The sequence below is a fragment of the Lipotes vexillifer genome, unplaced genomic scaffold (genome assembly GCF_000442215.2).
Source record: "Lipotes vexillifer unplaced genomic scaffold, Lipotes_vexillifer_v1.1 scaffold498, whole genome shotgun sequence".
Taxonomy (NCBI): domain Eukaryota; kingdom Metazoa; phylum Chordata; class Mammalia; order Artiodactyla; family Lipotidae; genus Lipotes; species Lipotes vexillifer.
In genome coordinates this window covers 1,419,042-1,434,789 of record NW_006793744.1, presented here as the reverse complement: position 1 = coordinate 1,434,789, position 15,748 = coordinate 1,419,042, and the positions used below count along the sequence as shown (strand labels likewise).

General features: G+C 40.0%; 1 protein-coding gene across 1 annotated transcript in view; it reads right to left on the bottom strand.

Moving 5' to 3' along the window:
- TRIM2 (tripartite motif containing 2) overlaps window positions 1-15,748 on the bottom strand; it is a 59,311-nt gene that overhangs the window by 41,961 nt on the left and 1,602 nt on the right. The window contains exons 2-3 of the mRNA XM_007466715.1: window positions 11,976-12,213; window positions 1,024-1,175 (exon numbers count right to left, since the gene is read on the bottom strand). Of these exons, the coding sequence (XP_007466777.1) occupies window positions 1,024-1,175; window positions 11,976-12,213 (390 nt within the window). The remainder of the gene's footprint in view (window positions 1-1,023; window positions 1,176-11,975; window positions 12,214-15,748) is intronic.

Sequence of the window (15,748 nt, the reverse complement as noted above, 5' to 3'; positions counted from 1 at the left end):
ATATATATATATATATAAAACTGAATCACTTTGCTGTACAGCAGTAATTAACACAACATTGTAAATCAACTATACTTCAATAAAAAAATAAGAAGAAAAAGAAAAAATAAGTAAATCAGGCGTTCTCTAACTTGACATATTGATATTTGGGGCCAGATAATTCTTTGTTGCAGGCGGCTGTCCTGTGAATTGTAGGATGTTTAACAGCATCCTTTCCTCTACCCTTCCCCCCCACACAGTTGTGACACCAGATTGTCTCCAGGCATTGCCAATTGTATCATCGCATTGCCATTGTATCATCGCCCTTGGTTGAGAACCACTGGTCTAAATATATAGCTGTATCTTTTTACCCAATCACATGAAAAACTTATCCAAACTCAGAGATTCCTGGGAATTTCTTGCAAGTTTCCAAGTTCTTTTAATTAGTATAGAATAGCCACACTTTTCTCACTTCAACTTTTGGTAAAGAGATTTATTTTCATTTTGCTGTTTATTTCCTCTCTTTGGTCTTTCTCATGCATCACACAGCTACTCTGTTTCTTCATTTCCATGCCAAATAACAGCTACTCTGTTTCTTCATTTCCATGCCTGGAAGCAGGGAAGGAGAAGGAAAATTGAGCACTTGCTGCTCAGGACCATTTTGCTGGGCTCAAATAGAGATGAGCCTGTCACAGTTGGCACAGTGGCTTCTAAGTGTGTCAAGAACAGTAGCTAAGAAAGGCTCTTCAGACAGCCTGGTTTCAGGCACAAATTTCAGAGATCTCCTGAGAGTGTATTTTCCTTGAGTATATTTTGTTCATTTAATCATGCTAAGGTACTAAAAGGAAAACCACCACTCTTAACAAAAGGGGGTTGGAATTTTACCAAGGGGCAGGGGATGACCCTCATCACTCAGTAGTTTATGACTACAGCCCTATGATCAAAGGACAATTTATTTAGGTGACATGAATCTTCTATCCCACTGGGACACGAGACCCTGAGGCCACAGGTGGCCCATCAGGAGCCAGGCAGAGGTATGCACACCTTTTGTTGACAGCGTCCAGCTGGACCTGGAGTGAGGCCTTGTGCTGCTCCACCACGTCCTTGAGGGGGACTGTGGGGTGTTCCGCATGCTCTCCCTCCGTGCACTCCCGACACATGGCAGTCTCGCAGGACTGGCAGTAAAAGTCCATCACCTGCGGGTGACACAAGAGCAGTTCCAGGTTTGGTGCCAGTGACTGAGTGCTGACCATGCACTAAGCCTTCACTTGCACTTTCTCAGTTAATTCTCACAGCCTCCCCAGGATGTGGGCAGTATTATATCCAGTTTCACAGGAGAAAAGGAAAGATAAACTTTTATGTTCCAGGTCTCGAACAGAGGTGGATAGGACTCCAAAGCTGTTGCTATGGCCACAAAACCAGCTTTTCTTGGCCACTCCCCTAAGACAGAACAGTATAGGCCTTTGGTACTCAAACTTTTTGGTCTCAGGACCCCTTTCCACTCTTTATACATGATTGAGGATTCCAAATGCTTTGTGTTTATATAGTTATATCTATAGCTGTTTATTATGTTAAAAATGGAAACTGAGAAACATTCAAAATATTGATTAATTTATCAAAAGCAAAAATAAATGTTAACATTAATAATATAGTTTATGAAAAGTATATTTTGCAAAACAAAAATTTTGTGAGAAGAATGGCATTGCTTTTCATATTTGTAAATCTCTTTAGTGCCTGGCTTCATAGAAGACAGCTGGATTCTCATATCTGCTTCTGCATTCAATCTGTTTTGCTAGCACACATAGTAGAGTCTCTGGAAAATGCCACTGAATACTCTTGAGAGATTGAGAGTAAAAAAGGTAAATAGGGCTTCCCTGGTGGCACAGTCGTGGGTCCCCTGAAGGGGTCTGGAGACCCATGAGAGCTCCTGGATTGCACCTTGAGAATGGCTACTAAACGTTTGGATAAGAGATGAGCTGGATGCAACAGTTTGCATCCTGGCTCCACCACTTACGTGACCTCACTGTGTCTCAATTTTCGCTTTGGCAAATGGAGACAGTCGTGTAACGTACTAATCTACTTCATAGGGCTGCTATGAGGATTTGGTAGATTAATATGCACAAAGAACTCAGATGATGCCTGCAACTGGCACGTAGTAAGTTCTTAATAAGTAGTAGCAGTGATGACAGCGCTGATGATATCATTTGCCTACCTGAAAATAAAACCACCTTACCCTGACTGTGGTGAACTCTCGGTATCAATATAACATAAAGCCTGAAGGTTAGTTTCCTTGTGAAGGCATTCCCCTTATTCTCTCAGCTGGAAATAACTTCTTCCAATATTGAATTCCCAAAGCACTTGGGGCGGGGGGAATCTTTTTCTTGAAGTATAACAAGAAAATGGCATAAATCCTAACACAGATTGATGGATTTTCATAAAGTGAATGCACCCACTAAAGCAATTTTATTCATATCCCTTTTATGAAATATTTATAAGATTTTAAGTTACTGAGCACTGAAACTCTCTCACCCAGAGCCTAGATAATTCCCTGCACATAGTACATCTATAATAACATTGCTGAATGTGTGAACTCTATGCTGTTTATAAGAGACTCACATTAGGTTGAAAGTAAAAAGATGGAAAAAGATATTCCATGCAAAGAGTAACCAAAAGAGAGCTGGAGTAGCTATTCTAATATTAGACAAAACATGCTTTAAGACAAAAGTTGTTATAACAGACAGAAAAGGACATTATCAACTATACTTCAATTAAAAAAGGACATTATATAATAATAAAATGGTAAATCCATCATTTATTAATAAATATGTAACCAACAACAGAGTCCCAATATATATCAAGCAAAAACTGACAGAATTGAAGGGAGAAATGGAGAGTTCAATAATAATGGTTGGAGGTTTCAATATTCCACTTTCAATAATGATATAACTATTAGACAGAAGATCAGTAAAGAAATAGAGAACTTGAACAACATTATAAACCAACTAGGCCTAACACACACATGTGGAACACTCTGTTTAATAACAGAAGACACATTTTTGTCAAGTACACACGGAACATCTTCCAGAAGAAAGCATACATTGGGTCACAAAAGTCTCAATAAATTTAAAAAGACTGAAGTCATATAAAGTATCTTCTCTGGCTACAGTAGAATGAAATTAGAAATCAGTAACATAAGGAAATCTGGAAAATTAACAAATATGTGGAAATTAAATAACACAAACAAATAATGAGTCAAAGAAGAAATTACAAGGGAAAGTACAAAATATTTTGAGATGAATAGAAACACAACATATCAAAACTTATGACAGTGCTCAGAGCAAAATTTATAGCTGTAAATGTCTACATTGAAAAGAAGATCTCAAATCAATAACCTAGGCTTCCACCTTAGAGAACTAGGAAAAGAAGAACAAACTAAACCCAAAGCAAGCAGAAGAAAGGAAATAAAGATTAGTGTGGAGATCAATAAAATGGAGAATAGAAAAACAATAGAATCAATGAGCCAAAAGTTGGTTCTTTGTAAGAATCAACAAAATTGACAAACAGAATACTATGGACTGTTGTATGTCAATAAATCAAATAACCTAGATAAAATGGAATTCCTAGAAACACACAAACTACCAAAACTAACTCAGAGAAGAAATAGAACATATGAATAGGCCTACAATAAGTAAAGGGATCAATCAATGCTCATAAAACCCCCACAAAGAAAAGTCCAGGGTGAGATGGCTTCACTGGTGAATTCTACCAAACATTTCAAGAAGAATTAACACCAATCCCCAAACTCTTCAAAAACAGAAGAGAAGGGAACATTTCCTAATTCATTAGGCCAGTAATATACTGGCACCAAAGTCAAAGACATCACACAAGAAAAGAAAATTAAAGACTAATAATCCCTATGAATATAGGTGCAAAAATCCTTAACAAAATTCTAGTAAACTGAACCCAGCTGCATATTAAAAAGATTAAACACCATGACCACGTGGGATTTATTCCAGGAATGCAAGGGTAGTCCACATACAATAATCAGTATATGTAATCCACGCTAATAACATGAAGGGGAAGAATCCCACATGATCTGATCAGTAAATACAGAAATAGGATTTGACAATACCCAACACCCTTTCATGATAAAAAACAAAACAAAAAACACATCAAATTAGAAATAGAAGGAAAATTCCTCAACTTGAAAAACCGGCATCTGCAAAAACCCCACAGCTCACTTAATGGTGACTCCCTCCTAAGATCAGGAATATGACAAGGATGTCCACTTTTGCCACTTCTATTCAACAAGGTACTGGAAGTTTTAGCCAGAGCATATAGGCAAGAAAAATAAAATGCATCCAAACTGGAAGAGAAGAAGTAAGAATTTCTCTATTCAGAGATGACTTATATATGGAAAATCCCAAAGAATGTACACATGTGCACGTGCACACACACACACTATTAGAACTAACAAATGAATTCAGCAAAGCTTTAGGATACAACAACAACAAACAAAAATCAGTTGTATTTCTATACACTAGCAATGAACAATCCAAAAATGAAATTAAGAAAATTCCATTTATAATAGCATCCAAAAGAATATAAAATACTTAAAGAATAAATTTAACAGAGAAGGTACAAGACTTGTACACTGAAAGCTACAAAATATTGTTGAAAGAAATTAAAGAATACCTAAATAATGGAAATAAATGGAAAGATATCCCATGCTCATGAATTGGAAGACTTAATACTGTTAAGAGGGCAATATGCCCAAATTGATCTACAGATTCAATGAAATATCTATCAAAATTCCAACTTCATTTTTCACAGAAGTGAACAAGCTGTTCCTAAAATTTATATAAAATTACACTGGTACCCTGAAGAGCCAAAACAACCTTCAAAAGAAGAACAAAATTGGAAGCCTCACACTTCCCTATTTCAAAACTTACTACCAAGCTAGAGTAATAAAAATTGTGTGTTACCAGCATAAGGATAAGCATATAGATCAATGGAATAGAATTGAGAGTCCAGAAATAAAACCATACATTTATGGTCAACTGATTCTTGAAAAGGGTGCCAGGACCACTCAATGGGGGAAAAGAGTCTTTTCAACAAGGGATGTCAAGACCACTAGATATCTACGTGTAAAAGAATGAAGTTGAAACCTTACCTCACTCCATATACAAAAATTAACTCAAAATAGATTAACAACCTAAATGTAAGAGGTAAAACTATAAAAATCCTAGAAAAAAAACCATAGGGTTAAATTTTCATGACCTTGGACTTGGCAATAGATTCCTAGATATGATACCAAAAACACAAGCAAAAAAAGAAAAAGTAGATAAATTGGACTTCATCAAATTAAAAACTTGTGTATCAAAGGGCAGTACCAGGAAAGTAAAAAGAATGGGAAAAATATGTCCTAGTTATATATCTGATAAGGATGTAGTATCCAGAACATACAAAGAACCCCTGCAACTCAAGAACCCAATTCAAAAATTGTCAAAGGAATTAAATAGACACTTCTTCAAAAAGGGTAAACAAATGGCCAATTTTCACAGGAAAATAATCTAACATCATTAGTCACTAGGAAAATGCAAATCAAAACTGCAGTGAGACACCACTTCACACCAGCTAGGAGGGCTAGACTCAAAAAATAACCTTCCTCAAAGGTTAAACATTATCATATGACCCAGCAATTCCACTCTCCTAGGTATCTACCCAAGAGAACTGAAAACGTATGTCCACACAAAAACTGTACATGAATGTTCATAGCAGCATTATTCATAATAGCCAAAAAGTAGAAACAACCCAAATATCCATCAACTCATGAATGCATAAACAAATTATGGTATAATATTTAGCCATACAAGAGGAATGAAGTTCTGATATACGCTGCAATATAGATGAACCTTGAAAACATTATGCTAAGTGATAGAAGCCAGACTCAAAAGGCCACATATTGTAGAATTCCATTTATATCAAATGTCCACAATGTACAAATCCTTAGAGACAGAAAGCAGGCTGGTGGGTGCCAGGGTTTGGGGTGTCGGGGACGGGATGAGGAATGGCTGCTTAACAGGTATGGAGTTTCTTTGGGGGATAATGAAAAACTTCTGGAATTAGATAGTGGTGATGTTTGGACAACCTTTTAAATATGCTAAAAGCCATTGAATTGTACACTTTAAAGGGGTTAAAATGTTGAGTTTTATGTTAAGTGATTTTAACCTCCATTTTAAGAAACTGATTGCATCTTTGAAGAGATAGCAACAGACCTGGGTAGTTGTCCCTGGTTCTGTATCTTGCATGTTTCTTCGGAAGTAAAGGCCCTGAAATCATTTTGAAGTGTCTACAACTAGTCATTCTCTAACTCTTGTGCTCAGGTTCTCACAGCTTTGACTCAAGCTGAGACTTCATTGTGGGAGGTGAGCAACTCAGTTGAACTCATCCATCTTGGGTGAGAGGACACTGGTGCTCCCAAGGGTGGGTGGGCCAGAGCCCAGGATAAGCTTGTTGTTGTTGACAGGTAGTCACCATTTGTGTTCATTAGAAGAGGAGATGGCAGGACCATATGCATAATAACGTGCTGAAAAGGATGGTCAGGGCCTTGCAGCCACCACCACCACCACCCACCCCCTCTCCGCCAGGATTCTGGAAGTGGGGGCTGATTAGTGGCAGGGCATTCTTAATGAGGATCTCTCCTTTGCACCTCGTAACATGCTTGTTAGAAAGGCACCTAAGCCAGCAACAACAGGGCTTAAGGCTCATTTGTGTTCTGGGACTTTGAGGCATGAGCGCAAATGTCTGCTTTAAGTGCAAAGAACCTCTTAAATCACTGACCATTATTCCCATTTTTCTTTGTATTTGAACAATGCAGCCATGGCAGTTTAATTAGAAGACAGATAGTGTCACAGCACTTAAAGTAAATGACAGGAGTTCATCCACATGTGCTAATCAGCACCAGGCAGTTTATGAGGGCAACATCCTGCTTCATTGTTAATTACCCGATTTTATTGAATCATTTGAATTGTTTTTAAAGATTTACCCATGGCAATTAACCACAGCCATTTATCTGTAATATTGCATGCATTTGACTTGAATATGCAGTGAGGACCCCCGTTTCAGAGCATCAGCAGAGAACTCCTACAATCTATGGTGGAACAATAGAATGATTCAAGACACGCAGTAAATTTTCCAAGGCCTCTTGCTAGTTTATATGTTTTATGATTCCGAAGACTCATAATGACCCAGCATAGAAAAAGTGCTCAAAACACACTTTAAATAATTTCATTCACCTCCAGGAGGATCCAATTCTTTAGAGTTAATTTTTAATGTGATTTGATGTGATATGTTTGGTAGAGAAACAGGGAACGTTTCAACCTAAAGGCTTCTTTACCTTTGCTGGAATTAGCATCTCTGTGACTGTTTCTCCTTAGCAGCCTATGGCATCCAGGGGTCTCTATTCCTCAGGCATTCTCAGGAAATACATCTTTAGGAATTCTTTGTGAAGCTTAACATTTATTTTCTCCTATGATTATTAACTGTTTATAGATCTCCTGTGAATTTTTCAAGTTCTAGGCTCATTTTCTTTTGTGACATTCAATATTTTTCTTAATTAGTAAGTTAAGTGCTCTTACACGGTAAAAGTTTGCTGGGGTATTTTATTTTATTTATTTATTTTTTTAAAAAAAATATTTATTTATTTTGGCTGCACCGTGTCTTCCTTGAAGCACGCGGGATCTTCTTTGTGGAATGCGGACTCTTAGTTTTGGTATTCACGCGGGATCTAGTTTCCCCGATCAGGGATCGAACCTGGGTCCCCTACATTGGGAGAGCGAAGTCCCACCCACTGGACCACCAAGGAAGTCCCTGCTCAGGTATTTTAAATAAGAATTTTACAGCTACTTTCATAAACTGAATGATTCATAGTTTTCTCCTTGTTCTGTCTTCACTAGATTTTGGTGTCAGAGTTAATGAGTATATCATAGGTGAATTTGGTAGCTTCCTATCTTTTCTTATGATCCAGAAGTATAAATACTATGAATCATATCTGTTTTATACAGGTTTGAAGGCATTCAGTTTTAAATGAACTTTCACCAGTTTTCTTCAAGATTATAGGTCTATTTGGGTTTTCTTGATCATTTGTAGTTTCCTAGATAATTGTCCACTTCATTCAAACTTTCACTATATTAGCCTTTAGCACAGAGAATTGATCTACTAATTTTAAAATCTTCTTTTTAGCTATACTGGTATCTCTTTATTAGTCCCAATTTGATTTATTTATATTTACCCTTTGGTGCTTTATCAGATGTCAGATTATTTCATTAATTAAAAAAAATTCAGCTCTTGGATTTATTCATCAACACAATTGTTTCATTATTTTCAAACTCTCCAAGGTTATCTTTACTATTTTCTTTTTTCCGTGTGCCATATATTTATTTTAATGTTCTTTTCCTAACTTCTTGAAATGCACTTTTGTTTTGTTTTGTTTTGTTTTCGTTGTGTTTTTTTTTTTTGCGATACGCGGGCCTCTCACTGTCGTGGCCTCTCCCGCTACGGAGCACAGGCTCCGGACGCGCAGGCTCCGCGGCCATGACTCACGGGCCCAGCCGCTCCGCGGCACGCGGGATCCTCCCGGACCGGGGCACGAACCCGTCTCCCCTGCATCGGCAGGCGGACTCCCAACCACTGCGCCATCAGGGAAGCCCTGAACTCCTTTTAAATAAAATACTTAAACATATAAAATTTCCTGAGTATAGATAATGACTTTATCTTATACATTTAATAGATAAAGCTTACACTTTCAACAGTTTGTAAATAGTCTAATTTTGCTATTTTCTCTTTGATTAAATAATTATAAACTTTTAAAAAAGATTTGGGGTTTCTTCTGTAACATATGTTACTAGTGTAATTTTATTGGACTGTGGTGCAGGAACTTGGTCTACACAATGGAAAAATACAGTGATTTTTTAAAAATTACCTATTATATGATCAATTTGAATGGCTCAAATTCTCAGTCTTAATAGCTTAGTTGAACAGATTTTAGTATATGCCTTTTTATTAGTGGGAGGCAGATTCTCAAGTGAAAGAATACTCTTTTCTCTGAAATTCATCCTTCCTTCTCCAAGTCCATTGATGCTTTTCTTATTCTACCCCTTATCATCTCGCATTTGGACAACTCAATACTAAACTCAGTTGGTGGTGCAGCCTCCAGTCTCTGCTACGCTATTCCTCCACAATGCCATTAACATACCCATCTCCTGTTTAAAAGGTTTTAATGCTTCTCCACTGCTTATGGAAATTAGGTCAAACCTTTCCTCAATGACATTCTTAGCTCATCACAATTTCTCCCCTCTATCTAGACTCATCCTGTATTCTCCAGCCCACCTATGTTCCCACCACCACTGGGGCATCTCCATGCTCTAGCTGTGCTGAGCTGCAAGCTCATTCCTGAATTCCACGACACTCTTGCCTTTACTTATTGATGTAATCTTTTCAGTTGCCATTATTTCTCATTCCACATGATTGTCCTTTACACCCCAAATTTGGACCAGTGTCTATAGTAGATCTCCTAAAGTTTCTAAAACTTTACTCCCCTATCAAGTCAGATCTCCAGAGAGCCCTACCTGGACTACTCTTGAAGGGGACTCAGGTACCTGATGGACATGCATTCCCAGACTAGTATTTAGAATTTGAGCCCCAGGGGGAGACAGCCTTAGCATTCACTAAGAGCCAGTGTGAGAAGCGGTCATAAGAGGGCATCCTTTAAAGTTCCTTTTGCAAAACTTACATGGTAACTCTCCCTTGGAGTACAGTGCGCAGAAAATCTACAGTTATCGATAGCCTGATGTGCTTTCGATTAAATAATTAAGGATATGTAATCCACGATGTCTCTCTTGTTTTGGCTAGCAAAACGCTCAGGATGCTATTTCCTCCTGGTCTAGCTTTTATGATGTGTCAACCAGCTGTGTTACTTAAACTGTTCAAGTCTCAGTTTCTTTATCTATAAAATGAAGGTAACCAGTACCAATTTACACAGAGTGGTGTGTGAGAAGCCTAGCATGGTGTCTGGCCATTTGTTTAAAAATATGTACTACTGACTTCTGAGAGACTGAATATAAAAATGCACATGGACCATACAAAAATAAAACTCTGACCCACAACTTGCCCAAGAAACCAACCCCCTTATCCACAATGAAACAAACCAGGAAGCCAGCCTGCTATAAGTCAGACTGCCATCTCTGTTAACAATCCAAAAAGCTAAACAATAACTTCTGTACCAATTGACCCCAAATGGCTAGGACTTGATAATTAACAGCTTCTATAATTTTTGTCCCTCTTCCAACTTAGGACCAACCAGAGAAAACCAAATCTGCACCCCTAAGCAGTCACGTAGGATGTCCCCCTTCTAATTAGTTGGCCCCCAGCTTCCCCATGCCAGCCACTCCCAATCAGGGCACAGCTGAAGCCTCCCCTTTTTTCCACTACAGAGCTTTCCCGCTCCTCTGCCTGACTTTGAGTCTCTAACAAAACACAAGTGATGGTCTGACTCCTTGTTACAGCAAGTGCTGAGTAAATAGCCTTTGCTTTTCCTCATTTGGTTGGTCTCTGTTTATATGTACACTTCCATGTGTAAGATGCTGTGCTGAGTGCTAGAGGTATAATGATAAACATGGTCCCTCCCTCTTGGAGCTCACTTTGTACAAGGAAAGCCAGCAGATACACAGCTGGAGGTAGGCAGAACACTGCAAATGTCATGAAGGAAATCAAGACGTGCTATGATGGCGGGAAACCGGGTGTCAGAGGCGGTCTGCCGTAGAGAGTGAGCTAGACAGGACTGCCTGGTGTAGAAATTTGAGCTGAGACATGGAGGATGAGAATGAGCTGGCCACATAAAGAGGGAACAAAGAGCGTTCCAGGCATGAGGAACGGACAGCAGCCAGGGCCCAAGGTGGGAAACCACTCGGCAAGTTCTAGGAGGCCAGTGAGGCTGCAGCACAGTGGGTCTATGAGAGGTAGACCAACAGTTATTAGTTACGGCTAATAATTATTGCTTTGCCCTAAGAACCTCATGTTACTTCAGTGGTTTGATTATAGCAGTTTCAAACACTTTTGAAGTGGCCACTACATAAAGAAAAAAATGAAATAAGCCATTAATTAGAAATCATTTTAATAGCTAATATTTAAAGAGAGCTTATAGTTTGCTTTCTATGACTAAAATATTTAATTCTCCAAATAATCCTATAGGGGAAACTGTTATTACTTTCTTTCTGTAGATGAGGAAGTGAGACTGAGAATTTAGTAAATTTCCCAAAGCTGACACAGGAAATGAGTTTGAGGAGCAGGATTTGAATCAGGCAGTCTGACTCCAAAGCTGGCAGTGAGCTGCTATGCAATGCTGCCTCTTCAGGCTACATAGCTGCCGTGAATCCATCGTTTGATTTTACACACCAGTCCTCCCGAGTTTTATAATGGTTACTGTGTTTGCTGGCAGCAGGAAGTATGTTTGGAATCTACAGGCTATAATCTCTGATCAGGGATTCACATAACTTCAGAGTATTTATGATTAAGGAATAGGGTCTAATGGAGCATGAGAAAAATTTCCCTCACAAGAAAAATAAAACACTGTAAATAACGTTTTAATAATCATTCTCAATTTGCAGAACTTATCTACTATTAAATCTTTCTCCATAATTTATTACACAGATGTTTGTGGGTCAAAGTATGCCCAGCTTACAAACAGTTATCAGTTTGCTCTCCTGGGGAAACCAATTTGTGCTAAGTAGGCACAATGAAGACTGATCTTATTATTTAAACAAATTGGGTCAGAGAAAGGAAGCAGGCAAAATAGTCTGAGGACAGGTAAAAAGTGTTTTCAATCACTCATTTTCCAGGTGGAGTTCTGTTTCAGTGTATATACCCTCCGATTGACCAAAGCCTCCCCAAATCAAGCAGCCCCTCGGCCCGGCAGTGCCTGCAATCCGCTCACTTACATTCCCATCATGGTTTGGGCAAGAGAGAGGCTTCCCCGCAGCCACAGCGGTGACTGTCTCCAAGATGGAGGACTCCTCAGCATTGCTGCCTGGAGTTCGCTGCAGCACGTCCATCAGGTTTGTGATGAAGAAGTTGTTCTGGAGCGCGGCCACCCCCTTCTCGGGCAGGATGGAGGTCTGGCGGCACACGGGGCAGGAGAGGGTTAGACTGTGGGCGGGAATGTAGTTCTGCAGGCACCTGTCGCAGAAACAGAAGCAGGGCGGTCAGCACAGTGGGGCTCTTGCAGGAGCTACCAGACAGGTTCTCGGTGACTACAGGGCTACTTTGCATAACTTCCGTTGTGGTCTCCTTCACTAGGAAAAGATTAGTTCTGAAGTCAATAGGTCACCTCACATTGCACCAGTCAACTGATCAGATATTCTCATTGACTTTGGTACTGTTTCCTCGAGCTTTGCCACACAGGCAAAGCGTGGTCCACAGGTGCGCATCACTGGCCTCAACGGGGAGCTTGGAAGAAACGCAGACTCGCAGGACCCACTCCAGGCCTGATGAATCAGATTCCCAGGCGATGTGTATGCACATTTAAGATTGAGAAGCACTGATACCTAGTATGGCGTTCACGAATTTGTGGACTTTTACACAAATTGGAAGAAACATGTCACATTTTTTCTGTTACCGCTGAAACTCTTTTTACATACAAAATCATAAGCCGATTTCAGATGTTAAAAACACATCGAAGTGGAAATGTTTGTTTGAAACAGGGACGGGACACCCAGAGTCCCACCAACACCATCTCTTCTTAAGATCCTCTCCTTAAGAGCCATCAACTTAATTCATTTAACTAGCGAAATGTATGGCTGATACAGTTGACCCTTCAACAACGCGCGAGTTAGGGGCGCTGACCCTTCGTGCAGTGGAAAATCCGAAAATCCATGTATAACTCAGAGCCAGCCCTCCAATTACCCAGTTCCTCCACATCCGGGGTTCTACACCTGCAGATTCAACCAACCGCAGATCTTGTCATCCTGTAATACTGACTACTGAAAAGAATCCGCATATAAGTAAACCTATGCAGTTCAAACCCGTGTTGTTCAGGGGTCAACTTTACTTCCAGTAATCCTGTGATCACTTTTAAATGTATGAGGAAAGACAGGCAGAGAGAGGGTAAGTTACTTACCCAAGGGACTTAGGCCGTCAGAGGCAGAGTAGTTGTTCAAACGCAGGCAATTTGGCATCAGAATCTAAGCTCGACATCACTACAACGTTTCCCAGTTTCTCCAACAAATTTGAAAACCTCTGATTTCGCCCCATTTCTCTTATTTTGCAGATGGGGAAACTGACATCAAGGAGGTTAAGTGACCTTCCCTATGTCACAGTAGATAGCACTGAATCAATACCAGAGATGAAACAGCTTTTGCTAAGGTCACTCACTAGCAACATCTAAATCTAATACACATTTTTTGATTCTGTCATTCATCAAGCTTGAGCACTGCCTCCCCACCCCTCCTTTTCATGAAACTTTATCTTTCCTCGGTTTTCGATACCACACTCACCTGGTTCTCCTTCTGCCTGCTCTCTTTTCTACTGAGTCAATATAGTTTGGAGTTAATCAAGGCTTATCGTAAGCCCTCTTCTTTCCCTGGGGTATTATATTATAATGCACGATAAGCATAACACTCTCAGCCCCTCTGAGCCCCATAACTGTACACCAACTGCTCTCTCGACATCTCCTCTCAGAGGTCTCACAGGTCCTAAAACTCAACGTGTTCAAAACCAAACCCACGATATTCCCGCACGCTGTGTCCACCCATCAGTGAACTGCACCTCCATCCCTTCATCTAAGCAAACCAGAAGTACGAGTCATTCTAAAAACAGTAATTCCCATACTGGTCTTCACTGTCCACATGCAACCCATCACCAAAGCCTGGAAATTCCTCAGTATGGTTCCAGCCTCCCCAGGCCTCTTCATCTGTATGAAGACACCCTTGCTTAGATGTCTGCAGTTGCCCTGCCCCCGGTGTAATGCCATCCACCTTGTACCCCCCTCACCCTCCTCCATACTGCAACCAGAGTGACCTTTCCCAAATGCAAAGCCGACCATTTAAATCTCCTCCCCCTCACATCTAAGATGAAACCCTTCCATGGCTTCCACTGTTCTTACAATGAAGACAAGAATCCATATGTGGTAATACGGATTACCCACCTATATGATCTAGACCTATTTATTTTCTGTCATTTCCCCTCATCTGCTGCACATTTGGGCCTATCTAAGTTCTTCCAAAGTGTTATAGTCCCTTTTGCTCTACAGCTTTGCACATACCTGAAATTCTTTTCTTCTGCTCACTCCCCTTTGCTAAATTAATTTTTCCTCCTCCTGGGGATTTCTGCCTATTCATCACTTCTGCAGGGAAGCCTTCCCCGATTAGAGCAAATTCCGCTATTACGTGGTTGCCTGTGCACTTCTGGTGTATGGCCCTTGTCACTGGTTTAATCTCACATTAATCTGAGTGAGTAGGTGTTTAATAACTGGCTCCTGCACTTGGCTGGAAGCTTCATAAGGCCAGGGACTGTGTCTGTGTCCTCCAAGCCCCACTGATGGCATTTTAGAACAAATGAGAGTAAGAGAGCAGCTGTCCACTGAGCAGCCGGTGTTTGTGCCCAGCAGGAGATGGAGATAAGGGGTCCTGGGTCTCTCTCCATGACAAGCCGTGAAGTTTTGTCTCCACATAAACCAAATTTTCCCATCTTAGGGAAAGTTGCCAGCACCTTCCAAAGGAAATCAGTTCAATGTGCACGATGCTAAAACAATTTCAACACATAGCATTCCCTAGGGAATTGCCATGGTGGGATCTGGAAAATCTCCAGCAGTAGCTACTGGATGGGGCGTGGAAGTGGCGTGGGCTAGACCTAATTGAGAGGGCAGGAGGCCAACCCCAGGCAGCCCGGAAGGGCTGCTTCTCACCTGCAAGAGCAAGGAAACGGGAGCCAAAAACAGCCTGACGAGACACTGAACACTGGTGAAGGGGGCCGCCCTGCTAAGTTCAAGCTGAGTAGCTCTCAGCGTCGTGTATAAAGAGTGCCCAGCTATGTCGACTGCTTCCTCTCAAGTAATGCCCTTACCATGTGAGCCCAGGGACCCATGGACAGTTAAAGCTGGTGGTCATGCTTTAGCTACATCCATTGAGTGAGGGGGAAAAAAAATCACTCTCCATTTCACCATTTTGGAATATGAATTTTAAAGTACTTAAGCCAAGGTATAAAATTATGAATAAAGTACAAAGTATCAGTGCCCTATATACCACCACTTAAACAAAAAACTGTACACACATGTGCACACACACACAACCCCACAACAACCCAAAACAAAGAAAGCAAAACAAACAAAACACCACAACCACCAGTAACAAATCCACCTTCTCCATCCATCCATCCATCACCACCAAAGATGTAGTTATTCTCTTGCAGCTGAGACCTTCCAATGTAAATCAACTCAAAGAACGTTCAATGAGATAACAAATGTACCTTAAACTGGATGGTAAATGTAATTACCATTGATTTGAAGTCATTGGAAATACCAATTTCCTGTTCTATCATAGGAGGTAAAAAGTTTTAACTATGTATTAATTTAAAAAGGAAAATGTACTTAATAAACTGCTATAAAACATAATTAACATATCTGTCTTTAAGAAAAATACGTAAACTTACTAGGGAAATACTAAGATTAGACCACAGATAAACTAATTACCAGCAAAATTTTTTTTTTTTTTTTTTT